Source organism: Hyperolius riggenbachi, chromosome 2 (genome assembly GCF_040937935.1).
Source record: "Hyperolius riggenbachi isolate aHypRig1 chromosome 2, aHypRig1.pri, whole genome shotgun sequence".
NCBI lineage: Eukaryota > Metazoa > Chordata > Amphibia > Anura > Hyperoliidae > Hyperolius > Hyperolius riggenbachi.
The window spans coordinates 13126911-13144475 of record NC_090647.1 but is presented as its reverse complement, the minus strand read 5'-3'; the positions used below and the strand labels follow the sequence as shown (position 1 = coordinate 13144475).

Below are 17565 nucleotides of genomic sequence, written 5' to 3'. Positions count from 1 at the left end.
CTGGATTGTGTGTTTGTCACTCCTGTGTTTGCCCCGTGGATGAGCGGCTGGATAGTGTGTGTCTGTCACTCCTGTGTTTGCCCCGTGGATGAGCGGCTGGATAATGTGTTTGTCACTCCTGTGTTTGCCCCGTGGATGAGCGGCTGGATAGTGTGTTTGTCACTCCTGTGTTTGCCCCGTGGATGAGTGGCTGGATAGTGTGTTTGTCACTCCTGTGTTTGCCCCGTGGATGAGCGGCTGGATAGTGTGTTTGTCACTCCAGTGTTTGCCCCGTGGATGAGCGGCTGGATAGTGTGTTTGTCACTCCTGTGTTTGCCCCGTGGATGAGCGGCTGGATATTGTGTGTTTGTCACTCCTGTGTTTGCCCCGTGGATGAGCGGCTGGATAGTGTGTTTGTCACTCCTGTGTTTGCCCCATGGATGAGCGGCTGGATAGTGTGTTTGTCACTCCTGTGTTTGCCCCATGGATGAGCGGCTGGATAGTGTGTTTGTCACTCCTGTGTTTTCCCCGTGGATGAGCGGCTGGATAGTGTGTTTGTCACTCCTGTGTTGCTCCGTGGATGAGCGGCTGGATAGTGTGTTTGTCACTCCTGTGTTTGCCCCATGGATGAGCGGCTGGATAGTGTGTTTGTCACTCCTGTGTTGCTCCGTGGATGAGCGGCTGGATAGTGTGTTTGTCACTCCTGTGTTTGCCCCGTGGATGAGCGGCTGGATTGTGTGTTTGTCACTCCTGTGTTTGCCCCGTGGATGAGCGGCTGGATAGTGTGTGTGTCACTCCTGTGTTTGCCCCGTGGATGAGCGGCTGGATTGTGTGTTTGTCACTCCTGTGTTTGCCCCGTGGATGAGCGGCTGGATAGTGTGTGTCTGTCACTCCTGTGTTTGCCCCGTGGATGAGCGGCTGGATAATGTGTTTGTCACTCCTGTGTTTGCCCCGTGGATGAGCGGCTGGATAGTGTGTTTGTCACTCCTGTGTTTGCCCCGTGGATGAGTGGCTGGATAGTGTGTTTGTCACTCCTGTGTTTGCCCCGTGGATGAGCGGCTGGATAGTGTGTGTCACTCCTGTGTTTGCCCCGTGGATGAGCGGCTGGATAGTGTGTGTGTCACTCCTGTGTTTGCCCCGTAGATGAGCGGCTGGATAGTGTGTTTGTCACTCCTGTGTTTGCCCCGTGGATGAGCGGCTGGATAGTGTGTTTGTCACGCCTGTGTTTGCCCCGTGGATGAGCGGCTGGATAATGTGTTTGTCACTCCTGTGTTTGCTCCGTGGATGAGCGGCTGGATATTGTGTGTCACTCCTGTGTTTGCCCCGTGGATGAGCGGCTGGATAGTGTGTGTGTCACTCCAGTGTTTGCCCCGTGGATGAGCGGCTGGATAATGTGTTTGTCACTCCTGTGTTTGCCCCGTGGATGAGCGGCTGGATAATGTGTTTGTCACTCCTGTGTTTGCCCCGTGGATGAGTGGCTGGATAGTGTGTTTGTCACGCCTGTGTTTGCTCCATGGATGAGCGGCTGGATAGTGTGTTTGTCACTCCTGTGTTTGCCCCGTGGATGAGCGGCTGGATAGTGTGTGTGTCACTCCTGTGTTTGCCCCGTAGATGAGCGGCTGGATAGTGTGTTTGTCACTCCTGTGTTTGCCCCGTGGATGAGCGGCTGGATAGTGTGTGTGTCACTCCTGTGTTTGCCCCGTGGATGAGCGGCTGGATAGTGTGTTTGTCACTCCTGTGTTTGCCCCGTGGATGAGCGGCTGGATAGTGTGTGTGTCACTCCTGTGTTTGCTCCGTGGATGAGCGGCTGGATAGTGTGTTTGTCACTCCTGTGTTTGCCCCGTGGATGAGCGGCTGGATATTGTGTATCACTCCTGTGTTTGCCCCGTGGACGAGCGGCTGGTTAGTGTGTTTCACTCCTGTGTTTGCCCCGTGGATGAGCGGCTGGATAGTGTGTTTGTCACTCATGTGTTTGCCCCGTGGATGAGCGGCTGGATAGTGTGTTTGTCACTCCTGTGTTTGCCCCGTGGATGAGCGGCTGGATATTGTGTGTCACTCCTGTGTTTGCCCCGTGGATGAGCGGCTGGATAGTGTGTTTGTCACTCCTGTGTTTGCCCCGTGGATGAGCGGCTGGATAGTGTGTTTGTCACTCCTGTGTTTGCCCCGTGGATGAGCGGCTGGATAGTGTGTTTGTCACTCCTGTGTTTTCCCCGTGGATGAGCGGCTGGAAAGTGTGTTTGTCACTCCAGTGTTTGCCCCGTGGATGAGCGGCTGGATAGTGTGTTTGTCACTCCAGTGTTTGCCCCGTGGATGAGCGGCTGGATAGTGTGTTTGTCACTCCAGTGTTTGCCCCGTGGATGAGCGGCTGGATAGTGTGTTTGTCACTCCTGTGTTTGCCCCGTGGATGAGCGGCTGGATAGTGTGTGTGTCACTCCTGTGTTTGCCCCGTGGATGAGCGGCTGGATAGTGTGTGTGTCACTCCTGTGTTTGCCCCGTGGATGAGCGGCTGGATAGTGTGTTTGTCACTCCAGTGTTTGCCCCGTGGATGAGCGGCTGGATAGTGTGTTTGTCACTCCTGTGTTTGCCCCGTGGATGAGTGGCTGGATAGTGTGTTTGTCACGCCTGTGTTTGCTCCATGGATGAGCGGCTGGATAATGTGTTTGTCACTCCTGTGTTTGCCCCGTGGATGAGTGGCTGGATAGTGTGTTTGTCACGCCTGTGTTTGCTCCATGGATGAGCGGCTGGATAGTGTGTTTGTCACTCCTGTGTTTGCCCCGTGGATGAGCGGCTGGATAGTGTGTGTGTCACTCCTGTGTTTGCCCCGTAGATGAGCGGCTGGATAGTGTGTTTGTCACTCCTGTGTTTGCCCCGTGGATGAGCGGCTGGATAGTGTGTGTGTCACTCCTGTGTTTGCTCCGTGGATGAGCGGCTGGATAGTGTGTTTGTCACTCCTGTGTTTGCCCCGTGGATGAGCGGCTGGATATTGTGTGTCACTCCTGTGTTTGCCCCGTGGATGAGCGGCTGGATAGTGTGTTTCACTCCTGTGTTTGCCCCGTGGATGAGCGGCTGGATAGTGTGTTTGTCACTCATGTGTTTGCCCCGTGGATGAGCGGCTGGATAGTGTGTTTGTCACTCCTGTGTTTGCCCCGTGAATGAGCGGCTGGATATTGTGTGTCACTCCTGTGTTTGCCCCGTGGATGAGCGGCTGGATAGTGTGTTTGTCACTCCTGTGTTTTCCCCGTGGATGAGCGGCTGGATAGTGTGTTTGTCACTCCAGTGTTTGCCCCGTGGATGAGCGGCTGGATAGTGTGTTTGTCACTCCAGTGTTTGCCCCGTGGATGAGCGGCTGGATAGTGTGTTTGTCACTCCAGTGTTTGCCCCGTGGATGAGCGGCTGGATAGTGTGTTTGTCACTCCTGTGTTTGCCCCGTGGATGAGTGGCTGGATAGTGTGTTTGTCACTCCTGTGTTTGCCCCGTGGATGAGCGGCTGGATAGTGTGTTTGTCACTCCTGTGTTTGCCCCGTGGATGAGCGGCTGGATAGTGTGTTTGTCACTCTTGTGTTTGCCCCGTGGATGAGCGGCTGGATTGTGTGTGTGTCACTCCTGTGTTTGCCCCGTGGATGAGTGGCTGGATAGTGTGTGTGTCACTCCTGTGTTTGCCCCGTGGATGAGCGGCTGGATAGTGTGTTTGTCACTCCTGTGTTTGCCCCGTGGATGAGCGGCTGGATTGTGTGTGTGTCACTCCTGTGTTTGCCCCGTGGATGAGCGGCTGGATAGTGTGTGTATCACTCCTGTGTTTGCCCCGTGGATGAGCGGCTGGATTGTGTGTTTGTCACTCCTGTGTTTGCCCCGTGGATGAGCGGCTGGATAGTGTGTGTCTGTCACTCCTGTGTTTGCCCCGTGGATGAGCGGCTGGATAATGTGTTTGTCACTCCTGTGTTTGCCCCGTGGATGAGCGGCTGGATAGTGTGTTTGTCACTCCTGTGTTTGCCCCGTGGATGAGTGGCTGGATAGTGTGTTTGTCACTCCTGTGTTTGCCCCGTGGATGAGCGGCTGGATAGTGTGTTTGTCACTCCAGTGTTTGCCCCGTGGATGAGCGGCTGGATAGTGTGTTTGTCACTCCTGTGTTTGCCCCGTGGATGAGCGGCTGGATATTGTGTGTTTGTCACTCCTGTGTTTGCCCCGTGGATGAGCGGCTGGATAGTGTGTTTGTCACTCCTGTGTTTGCCCCATGGATGAGCGGCTGGATAGTGTGTTTGTCACTCCTGTGTTTGCCCCATGGATGAGCGGCTGGATAGTGTGTTTGTCACTCCTGTGTTTTCCCCGTGGATGAGCGGCTGGATAGTGTGTTTGTCACTCCTGTGTTGCTCCGTGGATGAGCGGCTGGATAGTGTGTTTGTCACTCCTGTGTTTGCCCCATGGATGAGCGGCTGGATAGTGTGTTTGTCACTCCTGTGTTGCTCCGTGGATGAGAGGCTGGATAGTGTGTTTGTCACTCCTGTGTTTGCCCCGTGGATGAGCGGCTGGATTGTGTGTTTGTCACTCCTGTGTTTGCCCCGTGGATGAGCGGCTGGATAGTGTGTGTGTCACTCCTGTGTTTGCCCCGTGGATGAGCGGCTGGATTGTGTGTTTGTCACTCCTGTGTTTGCCCCGTGGATGAGCGGCTGGATAGTGTGTGTCTGTCACTCCTGTGTTTGCCCCGTGGATGAGCGGCTGGATAATGTGTTTGTCACTCCTGTGTTTGCCCCGTGGATGAGCGGCTGGATAGTGTGTTTGTCACTCCTGTGTTTGCCCCGTGGATGAGTGGCTGGATAGTGTGTTTGTCACTCCTGTGTTTGCCCCGTGGATGAGCGGCTGGATAGTGTGTGTCACTCCTGTGTTTGCCCCGTGGATGAGCGGCTGGATAGTGTGTGTGTCACTCCTGTGTTTGCCCCGTAGATGAGCGGCTGGATAGTGTGTTTGTCACTCCTGTGTTTGCCCCGTGGATGAGCGGCTGGATAGTGTGTTTGTCACGCCTGTGTTTGCCCCGTGGATGAGCGGCTGGATAATGTGTTTGTCACTCCTGTGTTTGCTCCGTGGATGAGCGGCTGGATATTGTGTGTCACTCCTGTGTTTGCCCCGTGGATGAGCGGCTGGATAGTGTGTGTGTCACTCCAGTGTTTGCCCCGTGGATGAGCGGCTGGATAATGTGTTTGTCACTCCTGTGTTTGCCCCGTGGATGAGCGGCTGGATAATGTGTTTGTCACTCCTGTGTTTGCCCCGTGGATGAGTGGCTGGATAGTGTGTTTGTCACGCCTGTGTTTGCTCCATGGATGAGCGGCTGGATAGTGTGTTTGTCACTCCTGTGTTTGCCCCGTGGATGAGCGGCTGGATAGTGTGTGTGTCACTCCTGTGTTTGCCCCGTAGATGAGCGGCTGGATAGTGTGTTTGTCACTCCTGTGTTTGCCCCGTGGATGAGCGGCTGGATAGTGTGTGTGTCACTCCTGTGTTTGCCCCGTGGATGAGCGGCTGGATAGTGTGTTTGTCACTCCTGTGTTTGCCCCGTGGATGAGCGGCTGGATAGTGTGTGTGTCACTCCTGTGTTTGCTCCGTGGATGAGCGGCTGGATAGTGTGTTTGTCACTCCTGTGTTTGCCCCGTGGATGAGCGGCTGGATATTGTGTATCACTCCTGTGTTTCCCCCTTGGACGAGCGGCTGGTTAGTGTGTTTCACTCCTGTGTTTGCCCCGTGGATGAGCGGCTGGATAGTGTGTTTGTCACTCATGTGTTTGCCCCGTGGATGAGCGGCTGGATAGTGTGTTTGTCACTCCTGTGTTTGCCCCGTGGATGAGCGGCTGGATATTGTGTGTCACTCCTGTGTTTGCCCCGTGGATGAGCGGCTGGATAGTGTGTTTGTCACTCCTGTGTTTGCCCCGTGGATGAGCGGCTGGATAGTGTGTTTGTCACTCCTGTGTTTGCCCCGTGGATGAGCGGCTGGATAGTGTGTTTGTCACTCCTGTGTTTTCCCCGTGGATGAGCGGCTGGATAGTGTGTTTGTCACTCCAGTGTTTGCCCCGTGGATGAGCGGCTGGATAGTGTGTTTGTCACTCCAGTGTTTGCCCCGTGGATGAGCGGCTGGATAGTGTGTTTGTCACTCCAGTGTTTGCCCCGTGGATGAGCGGCTGGATAGTGTGTTTGTCACTCCTGTGTTTGCCCCGTGGATGAGCGGCTGGATAGTGTGTGTGTCACTCCTGTGTTTGCCCCGTGGATGAGCGGCTGGATAGTGTGTGTGTCACTCCTGTGTTTGCCCCGTGGATGAGCGGCTGGATAGTGTGTTTGTCACTCCAGTGTTTGCCCCGTGGATGAGCGGCTGGATAGTGTGTTTGTCACTCCTGTGTTTGCCCCGTGGATGAGTGGCTGGATAGTGTGTTTGTCACGCCTGTGTTTGCTCCATGGATGAGCGGCTGGATAATGTGTTTGTCACTCCTGTGTTTGCCCCGTGGATGAGTGGCTGGATAGTGTGTTTGTCACGCCTGTGTTTGCTCCATGGATGAGCGGCTGGATAGTGTGTTTGTCACTCCTGTGTTTGCCCCGTGGATGAGCGGCTGGATAGTGTGTGTGTCACTCCTGTGTTTGCCCCGTAGATGAGCGGCTGGATAGTGTGTTTGTCACTCCTGTGTTTGCCCCGTGGATGAGCGGCTGGATAGTGTGTGTGTCACTCCTGTGTTTGCTCCGTGGATGAGCGGCTGGATAGTGTGTTTGTCACTCCTGTGTTTGCCCCGTGGATGAGCGGCTGGATATTGTGTGTCACTCCTGTGTTTGCCCCGTGGATGAGCGGCTGGATAGTGTGTTTCACTCCTGTGTTTGCCCCGTGGATGAGCGGCTGGATAGTGTGTTTGTCACTCATGTGTTTGCCCCGTGGATGAGCGGCTGGATAGTGTGTTTGTCACTCCTGTGTTTGCCCCGTGGATGAGCGGCTGGATATTGTGTGTCACTCCTGTGTTTGCCCCGTGGATGAGCGGCTGGATAGTGTGTTTGTCACTCCTGTGTTTTCCCCGTGGATGAGCGGCTGGATAGTGTGTTTGTCACTCCAGTGTTTGCCCCGTGGATGAGCGGCTGGATAGTGTGTTTGTCACTCCAGTGTTTGCCCCGTGGATGAGCGGCTGGATAGTGTGTTTGTCACTCCAGTGTTTGCCCCGTGGATGAGCGGCTGGATAGTGTGTTTGTCACTCCTGTGTTTGCCCCGTGGATGAGTGGCTGGATAGTGTGTTTGTCACTCATGTGTTTGCCCCGTGGATGAGCGGCTGGATAGTGTGTTTGTCACTCCTGTGTTTGCCCCGTGGATGAGCGGCTGGATATTGTGTGTCACTCCTGTGTTTGCCCCGTGGATGAGCGGCTGGATAGTGTGTTTGTCACTCCTGTGTTTGCCCCGTGGATGAGCGGCTGGATAGTGTGTTTGTCACTCCTGTGTTTTCCCCGTGGATGAGCGGCTGGATAGTGTGTTTGTCACTCCTGTGTTTTCCCCGTGGATGAGCGGCTGGATAGTGTGTTTGTCACTCCAGTGTTTGCCCCGTGGATGAGCGGCTGGATAGTGTGTTTGTCACTCCAGTGTTTGCCCCGTGGATGAGCGGCTGGATAGTGTGTTTGTCACTCCTGTGTTTGCCCCGTGGATGAGCGGCTGGATAGTGTGTGTGTCACTCCTGTGTTTGCCCCGTGGATGAGCGGCTGGATAGTGTGTGTGTCACTCCTGTGTTTGCCCCGTGGATGAGCGGCTGGATAGTGTGTTTGTCACTCCAGTGTTTGCCCCGTGGATGAGCGGCTGGATAGTGTGTTTGTCACTCCTGTGTTTGCCCCGTGGATGAGTGGCTGGATAGTGTGTTTGTCACGCCTGTGTTTGCTCCATGGATGAGCGGCTGGATAATGTGTTTGTCACTCCTGTGTTTGCCCCGTGGATGAGTGGCTGGATAGTGTGTTTGTCACGCCTGTGTTTGCTCCATGGATGAGCGGCTGGATAGTGTGTTTGTCACTCCTGTGTTTGCCCCGTGGATGAGCGGCTGGATAGTGTGTGTGTCACTCCTGTGTTTGCCCCGTAGATGAGCGGCTGGATAGTGTGTTTGTCACTCCTGTGTTTGCCCCGTGGATGAGCGGCTGGATAGTGTGTGTGTCACTCCTGTGTTTGCTCCGTGGATGAGCGGCTGGATAGTGTGTTTGTCACTCCTGTGTTTGCCCCGTGGATGAGCGGCTGGATATTGTGTGTCACTCCTGTGTTTGCCCCGTGGATGAGCGGCTGGATAGTGTGTTTCACTCCTGTGTTTGCCCCGTGGATGAGCGGCTGGATAGTGTGTTTGTCACTCATGTGTTTGCCCCGTGGATGAGCGGCTGGATAGTGTGTTTGTCACTCCTGTGTTTGCCCCGTGGATGAGCGGCTGGATATTGTGTGTCACTCCTGTGTTTGCCCCGTGGATGAGCGGCTGGATAGTGTGTTTGTCACTCCTGTGTTTTCCCCGTGGATGAGCGGCTGGATAGTGTGTTTGTCACTCCAGTGTTTGCCCCGTGGATGAGCGGCTGGATAGTGTGTTTGTCACTCCAGTGTTTGCCCCGTGGATGAGCGGCTGGATAGTGTGTTTGTCACTCCAGTGTTTGCCCCGTGGATGAGCGGCTGGATAGTGTGTTTGTCACTCCTGTGTTTGCCCCGTGGATGAGTGGCTGGATAGTGTGTTTGTCACTCCTGTGTTTGCCCCGTGGATGAGCGGCTGGATAGTGTGTTTGTCACTCCTGTGTTTGCCCCGTGGATGAGCGGCTGGATAGTGTGTTTGTCACTCCTGTGTTTGCCCCGTGGATGAGCGGCTGGATTGTGTGTGTGTCACTCCTGTGTTTGCCCCGTGGATGAGCGGCTGGATAGTGTGTGTCTGTCACTCCTGTGTTTGCCCCGTGGATGAGCGGCTGGATAGTGTGTGTCTGTCACTCCTGTGTTTGCCCCGTGGATGAGCGGCTGGATAGTGTGTGTGTCACTCCTGTGTTTGCCCCGTGGATGAGCGGCTGGATAGTGTGTGTCTGTCACTCCTGTGTTTGCCCCGTGGATGAGCGGCTGGATAGTGTGTGTCTGTCACTCCTGTGTTTGCCCCGTGGATGAGCGGCTGGATAGTGTGTTTGTCACTCCTATGTTTGCTCCGTGGATGAGCAGCTGGATAGTGTGTTTGTCACTCCTGTGTTTGCCCCGTGGATGAGCGGCTGGATAGTGTGTGTGTCACTCCTGTGTTTGCTCCATGGATGAGCGGCTGGATAGTGTGTTTGTCACTCCTGTGTTTGCCCCGTGGATGAGCGGCTGGATAGTGTGTTTGTCACTCCAGTGTTTGCCCCGTGGATGAGCGGCTGGATAGTGTGTTTGTCACTCCAGTGTTTGCCCCGTGGATGAGCGGCTGGATAGTGTGTTTGTCACTCCAGTGTTTGCCCCGTGGATGAGCGGCTGGATAGTGTGTTTGTCACTCCAGTGTTTGCCCCGTGGATGAGCGGCTGGATAGTGTGTTTGTCACTCCTGTGTTTGCCCCGTGGATGAGCGGCTGGATAGTGTGTGTGTCACTCCTGTGTTTGCCCCGTGGATGAGCGGCTGGATAGTGTGTTTGTCACTCCAGTGTTTGCCCCGTGGATGAGCGGCTGGATAGTGTGTGTGTCACTCCTGTGTTTGCCCCGTGGATGAGCGGCTGGATAGTGTGTTTGTCACTCCTGTGTTTGCTCCGTGGATAAGCGGCTGGATAGTGTGTTTGTCACTCCTGTGTTTGCCCCGTGGATGAGCGGCTGGATAGTGTGTGTGTCACTCCTGTGTTTGCCCCGTGGATGAGCGGCTGGATAGTGTGTGTGTCACTCATGTGTACACTCCATAGATGAGCAGCTGGATTGTGGTTGGACTCTCCATACTTGAATCTGGGTCGCCATCAATAAATGATAGGATGGGAGTCTCAGAGCCTCCCTATTGGCTCTCCATGTCCTGGTTGTAGGTCACAGCGTGAGCCGTATATGAGATATAATCTGTGAAAGCATAAAACACATCAGCTGTCTGCCTGTTCCGCCAGTCTGTGTAATCTCCACTCCACTGAGCATGGCGGTCCCTCACTAAGGAGTAACCTCCTTCTCTCGTTCACAAATCCAGCCCCGCTATCTGTGAACCCCATTCCTTCCTGTGTCATCCTATCCTGGCTCTCATACTATATCCCAGCCCTAACATCCCTTCCTAACTTGTCTCATTCTACGGCCATTTTCTTTTCCTCTTAGGAAGTCACAGTAACTAAGCAGCTCAGGGTGATCCAAACCACTAGGAATGTATAGGGGGATAAAAGAGACCAAAAAGCCCTCCTACTAAAAAGCAATGCTTGGTGGGATTTGCCTTCTTAAAAACAGAAGGAATTTACAATAATTCAGCTATAAGTGAACATTTGTGGTTACCCACAATGCACCGCTACTGTATAGGCAAATTATCTCTTTATGCCCCTGAAAGCCTTAGAAAGTCCTAACACAACATCTAAAGGGATTTTGCCATCTCAAAACAGAAGGCATTTGCAATTATTTAGGTTCAGAGTGATGAAATTGATCTGAAAAAATTGATTGGTTAGGAGATTTTTGTCCATTAGGAGATTTTTCACCATCCCTACTAAGAAGTTGACCTTCACCACTGTGAGTATTGCCAGTGATTTTTGCTGGTTAGTTGAGTTATGGATAACCAGCTATAGTAGGGGGTATCCTGCATAATTTACTGCACTATACTATATGACACCGGAAGGCCTCTTTACTGCATTCTGCTATATGTTACTACAGGGCCTCTTTACTGCATTCTGCTATATGTCAATACAGGGCCTCTTTACTGCATTCTGCTATATGTCACTACAGGGCCTCTTTACTGAATTCTGCTATAGGTCACTACAGGGCCTCTTTACTGCATTCTGTTATATGTCACTACAGGGCCTCTTTACTGCATTCTGTTATATGTCACTACAGGGCCTCTTTACTGCATTCTGCTGTATGTCACTACAGGGCCTCTTTACTGCATTCTGCTGTATGTCACTACAGGGCCTCTTTACTGCATTCTGCTATAGGTCACTACAGGGCCTCTTTACTGCATTCTGCTATAGGTCACTACAGGGCCTCTTTACTGCATTCTGCTATAGGTCACTACAGGGCCTCTTTACTGCATTCTGCTATAGGTCACTACAGGGCCTCTTTACTGCATTCTGCTATAGGTCACTACAGGGCCTCTTTACTGCATTCTGCTATATGTCACTACAGGGCCTCTTTACTGTATTCTGCTATAGGTCACTACAGGGCCTCTTTACTGCATTCTGCTATAGGTCACTACAGGGCCTCTTTACTGCATTCTGCTATATGTCACTACAGGGCCTCTTTACTGCATTCTGCTATATGTCACTACAGGTCCTCTTTACTGCATTCTGCTATATGCCACTACAGGGCCTCTTTACTGCATTCTGCTATATGTCACTACAGGTCCTCTTTAAAGTTAAACTTCACAGTCCCCTAGTTCAGGAGGCCACAGGGAGATATCTCTGCACAAAGTGAAGCCGTGGTTTGGATAACACTATCGCCCTTGTGCAGCCAGGATGACTCTGTGCTGATGAAGGTCTGAAGAGGAGAAGCAGTGGCTGGCGGTACAAAAGCATGAAAATAATTTGCGATTTTATCAGAGTAATGCCGTCCTGCGTCTGTCGCTCGGCTGTGATATAAATAGCTTCAGTCAGCCAGATCCTCCGCACACAATCTCTGTCTGGATGTATAATAGTCTTATCTCATATTATAGCTTGGGATTTTGGCAGAATTTGTATTCTCTGTGCAAAATTTACTACCCGATTTCAGATAAAGTGCTTGGCCAGGAGCCCCTGCAGCAGCCATTTTTTGGCAGCATGGCTTTCTAGAGCTGCGATTCTCTCAGATTTCCTTTACGTGTAACAGCCCGGCAGATTGGGGCAGGGATCACATTTGTCTTTCAGTTTTCTGCACACCATTACATTAACAGTGTAAGAATGGCTGCAGTTTATGTTTTCCCAGTGAAATTTGTTTTTAGCTCCGCCCACTTTTTGTAACCTGGGCACACAGTCACTCAATGACCATGTTTGTGAGATTTCGGGTTATTATAATAGTGAGGATTTAATTCTTCCACACAGATTTTCAGTAAGTTTCACCTTGAAATCTTTGGAGACGCAGCATTGAACTGTTCCAGGCAGTGAAACGCTATAGACCGGCGATCTACCACCACACCACAATCCATCGAGATTTCCATAAGGTCTGATCATCATTTGTGACCAATTTTTGCAGAAAATCAATTGAAATTAGGATTGAAGCGGCATTTCGTTCAATAGATCCCCAACAGATGAAATCAGTTTGAACGAATCTGCCAGGAATCAGCGTGGAAAATCGTGCTGTTCCCCCCCTCCCCCCCATGCACAGTGCTGGGCCCCTCCCCTCTCCGCACACAGCACTGCCCCTCCCCATACACAGTGCTGCCCCCTCCCATACCCAGCACTGCCCCTCCCCATACACAGTGCTGGTCCCCCTCCTCTCTCCCATACACAGTGCTGGCCCCCTCCTCTCTCCCATACACAGCACTGGCCCCCTCCCCTCTCCATAGTGCTGAATGTTTAATGCCCTGGTTTACATTCCCTCCGAGCGCCTCTCTGTTGACATCTCTCAGACTCACTTACAGATCACGACAATGCTGCCGTTGTGCGCTCGGCGATGGGCGGACGCGCTCGATTGAATTACAAGTAATTCACAGATGTAGCGGGGTGATTGCAGGATCCGGAGACACCTGAGACCAGAAATCCTCACGAGGGGGGAGGATCTGATACTTTAACCCAATCACTGCCCCGGGGGCAGCTCATCATGTTACAGGTGTACGGGGGTCCTCAGTGCCCCCCTCATCACGTTACAGGTGTACAGGGGTCCTCAGTGCCCCCCTCATCACGTTACAGGTGTACAGGGGTCCTCAGTGCCCCCCACATCACGTTACAGGTGTACGGGGGTCCTCAGTGCCCCCCTCATCACGTTACAGGTGTACGGGGGTCCTCAGTGCCCCCCACATCACGTTACAGGTGTACAGGGGTCATCAGTGCCCCCCACATCACGTTACAGGTGTATTGGGATACTCAGTGCCCCCCATCACATTACAGGTGTGTTGGGGTCCTCAGTGCCCCCCACATCACGTTACAGGTGTATTGGGGTCCTCAGTGCCCCCCCACATCACATTACAGGTGTATTGGGGTCCTCAGTGCACCCTTCATCACGTTACAGGTGTACGGGGGTCCTCAGTGCCCCCCACATCACATTACAGGTGTATTGGGGTCCTCAGTGCCCCCCCACATCACATTACAGGTGTATTGGGGTCCTCAGTGCCCCCCTCATCACGTTACAGGTGTATTGGGGTCCTCAGTGCCCCCCCCACATCACATTACAGGTGTATTGGGGTCCTCAGTGCACCCTTCATCACGTTACAGGTGTACGGGGGTCCTCAGTGCCCCCCATCACGTTACAGGTGTATTGGGGTCCTCAGTGCCCCCCCAACCATCAAGTTACAGGTGTATTGGGGTCCTCAGTGCACCCCCACCTAGTCACCCACATGCTGCAGGGAACTTCGGGCTGATATTTCAGACAAGAAAAAAAGTTCTGCGAACTTTTTAAGCGCTAGAGATTTGTAGAGCTCTTGCTAATGCAATGCTATGGGGTATTCTTACAAAATCCCATCGCTCCAGTGTGCGCACACACAGAGGATTACATTAGCAGGAGATTTTAAAATCCCTCAGAAAAGCTCTTCTGGTGTGTACCAGCCCAACGACAGTAGTTTGGTAAGGTCCTTTGTAGTTTTTGCAAAACAAGGAAGTTACCAGGAGGTCACAAACCCTCTGGGAGTGAACGATACAGTTCCATTTATGAGGAACATGTTTTGGGAAGTTGTCCAATTATCCAGGTTGTGGTATACAGACAGTCTTCTATGTAAAAATGACTTGCGTTTCATTTCAGATATACAAACAAAGTTGTCTAAGTAGTTTAAAGCGAATATGAATGAACCTACAAAAATATGAACCAGATACTTACCTAAGGAGAGGGGAGGCTCTGGGCCCTATAGAGCCTTCCCGCTCCTCTCACGGTCCCCACATTCCCGTGCTGGCTCCCGGTAGCAGTATTTAACCAATTCCTCAAATACTGCTCTCTCCGCCACAGAAGGAGGTTTCAGAAGTCTTCGGGAGCCCGAATGCTGAAGACAGGCAGCTCCATACTGCACCCTGTGCTCCATCACATGCTCACACATGCGCAATACAGACCCCCCTGTCTTTGGGAGTACACAAGCTCCTGAACACTTCAGAAGCTTCCCACAGCAGGGGACCCAGAGCCTTCCCTGTAGGTAAGAATCTGGTTAATTTTTTTTATTTCTTATTAGTAGGTTCACATTAGCTTTAAAACACTTTAAAGGGAAGGCCCGAGGTAATTAATAAACAAAAATCTACTTACCCGGGGCTTCCTCCAGCCCCTTGCAGCTGTCCTGTGCACTCACCGCAGCTCCGTTCCCAGCCGGCGGTTCCGGGTCCCCTCCAGTGCAGATGCCGACCTCACCAGCTCAGTATCTACTGTGACTGCGGGAGAGACGCACGGGGTCTCTCTGACGTGGACTGGAGTGTTGCGCCTGCACGAGATGCTCGAGGTCTCGCTGACGTGGACTGTGGTGTACTGCGCAGAACACTCCAGATGACATCAGTGCAACAGTGAGCGGCTCTTGCGCAGACACAGTAGATGCCCATTGGCATCTGCACCAGAGGGGATACTTGGTTCACCGGCTGGGAGCGGATCTGCAGCAAGGGCACAGGACAACTGCAGGGGGCTGGAGGAAGCCCCGGGTAAGTAGATTTTTGTCTATTAATTACCTCCGATCTGTCCTTTAAATGCACATTGAACACAACCAAAAACACCCTCCACACTTTATACTAAATGTCCAAATCCAGGGTCTCTGAAAGCAAATAATGTATCCACATTTCGCCATGTTTAACACAGGACTCAACTGGCACGCAATCTCCCGAAACAGAACCTGTGTGTAAGTAGGGGCCACCTGTATACAGAATACACCATTTCTACTGGACACCATTTCATCCCCTCTACAGAGTGACTTCTCAGATCGACCAAGTGACATCCGCAGACATTTCATATGCACCCTATAATATTCATGGATAGACTAGGTTATATATTATGGTGTAATGCACACACTACATACAGCTAACTGCCCAGCTAACTGACACTTAGGCAGATGAGAATTGCTTTAGTGCCTAAAGGGGCTTTTTGACTCCAACAAACACATGATCCAAACACCTACTGTATATACAAGCAATGCACCTGTGTGTATGCTGTCCAGGGTACTGTAGGTTGCAGAGATTTCTGCAGGTCAGGACTTTGCAGTCTTCCTATAGGAGGGGTGACTCTGCAGGTCAGGACTCTGCAGTCTTCCTATAGGAGGGGTAACGCTGCAGGTAAGGACTCTGCAGTCTTCCTATAGGAGGGGTGACTCTGCAGGTCAGGACTCTGCAGTCTTCCTATAGGAGGGGTAACTCTGCAGGTCAGGGCTCTGCGGTCTTCCTAAAGGAGGGGTAACTCTGCAGGTCAGGACTCTGCGGTCTTCCTATAGGAGGGGTAACTCTGCAGGTCAGGACTCTGCAGTCTTCCTATAGGAGGGGTAACTCTGCAGGTCAGGACTCTGCGGTCTTCCTATAGAAAGGGGTGACTCTGCAGGTCAGGACTCTGCAGTCTTCCTATAGGAGGGGTAACTCTGCAGGTCAGGGCCCTGCGGTCTTCCTATAGGAGGGGTAACTCTGCAGGTCAGGGCTCTGCTGTCTTCCTATAGGAGGGGTAACTCTGCAGGTCAGGGCTCTGCTGTCTTCCTATAGGAGGGGTAACTCTGCAGGTCAGGGCTCTGCTGTCTTCCTATAGGAGGGGTAACGTTGCAGGTCAGGGCTCTGCGGTCTTCCTATAGGAGGGGTAACTCTGCAGGTCAGGGCTCTGCGGTCTTCCCTTTAGGAGGGGTAACTCTGCAGGTCAGGACTCTGCGGTCTTCCTATAGGAAAGGTTACTCTGCAGGTCAGGGCTCTGCGGTCTTCCTATAGGAGAGGTAACTCTGCAGGTCAGGACTCTGCAGTCTTCCTATAGGAGGGGTAACGTTGCAGGTCAGGACTCTGCAGTCTTCCTATAGGAGGGGTAACTCTGCAGGTCAGGACTTTGCAGTCTTCCTATAGGAGGGGTAACTGCAGGTCAGGACTCTGTGGTCTTCCTATAGGAGGGGTAACTCTGCAGGTCAGGACTCTGCGGTCTTCCTATAGGAGGGGTAACTCTGCAGGTCAGGACTCTGCAGTCTTCCTATAGGAGGGGTGACTCTGCAGGTCAGGACTCTGCAGTCTTCCTATAGGAGGGGTGACTCTGCAGGTCAGGACTCTGCGGTCTTCCTATAGGAGGGGTAACTCTGCAGGTCAGGACTCTGCGGTCTTCCTATGGGAGGGGTAATTCTGCAGGTCAGGACTCTGCGGTCTTCCTATAGGAGGGGTAACTCTGCAGATCAGGACTCTGCGGTCTTCCTATAGGAGGGGTAACTGCAGGTCAGGGCTCTGCGGTCTTCCTATAGGAGGGGTAACTCTGCAGGTCAGGACTCTGCTCTCTCCCTATAGGAGGGGTAACTCTGCAGGTCAGAGCTCTGCAGGTCAGGACTCTGCGGTCTTCCTATAGGAGGGGTAACTCTGCAGGTCAGGACTCTGCGGTCTTCCTATGGGAGGGGTAATTCTGCAGGTCAGGACTCTGCGGTCTTCCTATAGGAGGGGTAACTCTGCAGATCAGGACTCTGCGGTCTTCCTATAGGAGGGGTAACTCTGCAGGTCAGGACTCTGCAGTCTTCCTATAGGAGGGGTAACTCTGCAGGTCAGGACTCTGCGGTCTTCCTATAGGAGGGGTAACTACAGGTCAGGACTCTGCAGTCTTCCTATAGGAGGGGTAGCTCTGCAGGTCAGGGCTCTGCGGTCTTCCTATAGGAGGGGTAGCTCTGCAGGACAGGACTCTGTGGTCTTCCTATAGGAGGGGTAACTCTGCAGGTCAGGGCTCTGCGGTCTTCCTATAGGAGGGGTAACTCTGCAGGTCAGGACTCTGCGGTCTTCCTATAGGAGGGGTAACTCTGCAGGTCAGGACTCTGCGGTCTTCCTATAGGAGTAACTCTGCAGGTCAGGACTCTGTGGTCTTCCTATAGGAGGGGTAATCGTGCAGGTCAGGACTCTGCAGTCTCTGCAGAGGGCCCCCTGTGACTACAGATACAGGGGGTGCAGGGATCACACAATTTAGGGCTCACCTGGGAGGAGGGACAGACAGCAGCTGAGGAGAGGCAGCAGTCTCATGGTGAGCACAGGTCAGAGATGCTGGGTCCCAGGATGAAGTACTGGTTTCATGCCCCACAGGGGGCACAGGAGTCCTCCCGAGTCCAGGATGGTCAGAGCTGGAGTGGATAGTTCCTGGCTGTCAGTGTGCCATGATTAGCTGGCATATCTGCTGCTCCCTCAGTCTTCTGTGTTCCTCTTCATGTCATCTCTCC

The 17565-nt window shown here is 52.8% G+C and overlaps 1 protein-coding gene across 1 annotated transcript in view; it reads right to left on the bottom strand.

Annotated features, from left to right (window-relative positions):
- The window catches only part of LOC137545356 (neuronal acetylcholine receptor subunit alpha-10-like), an 81288-nt gene extending 63723 nt beyond the window's left edge, over positions 1-17565 (bottom strand). The window contains exon 1 of the mRNA XM_068266494.1: positions 17326-17565. Within this exon, the coding sequence (XP_068122595.1) occupies positions 17326-17371 (46 nt within the window). The 5' untranslated portion in view covers positions 17372-17565. The remainder of the gene's footprint in view (positions 1-17325) is intronic.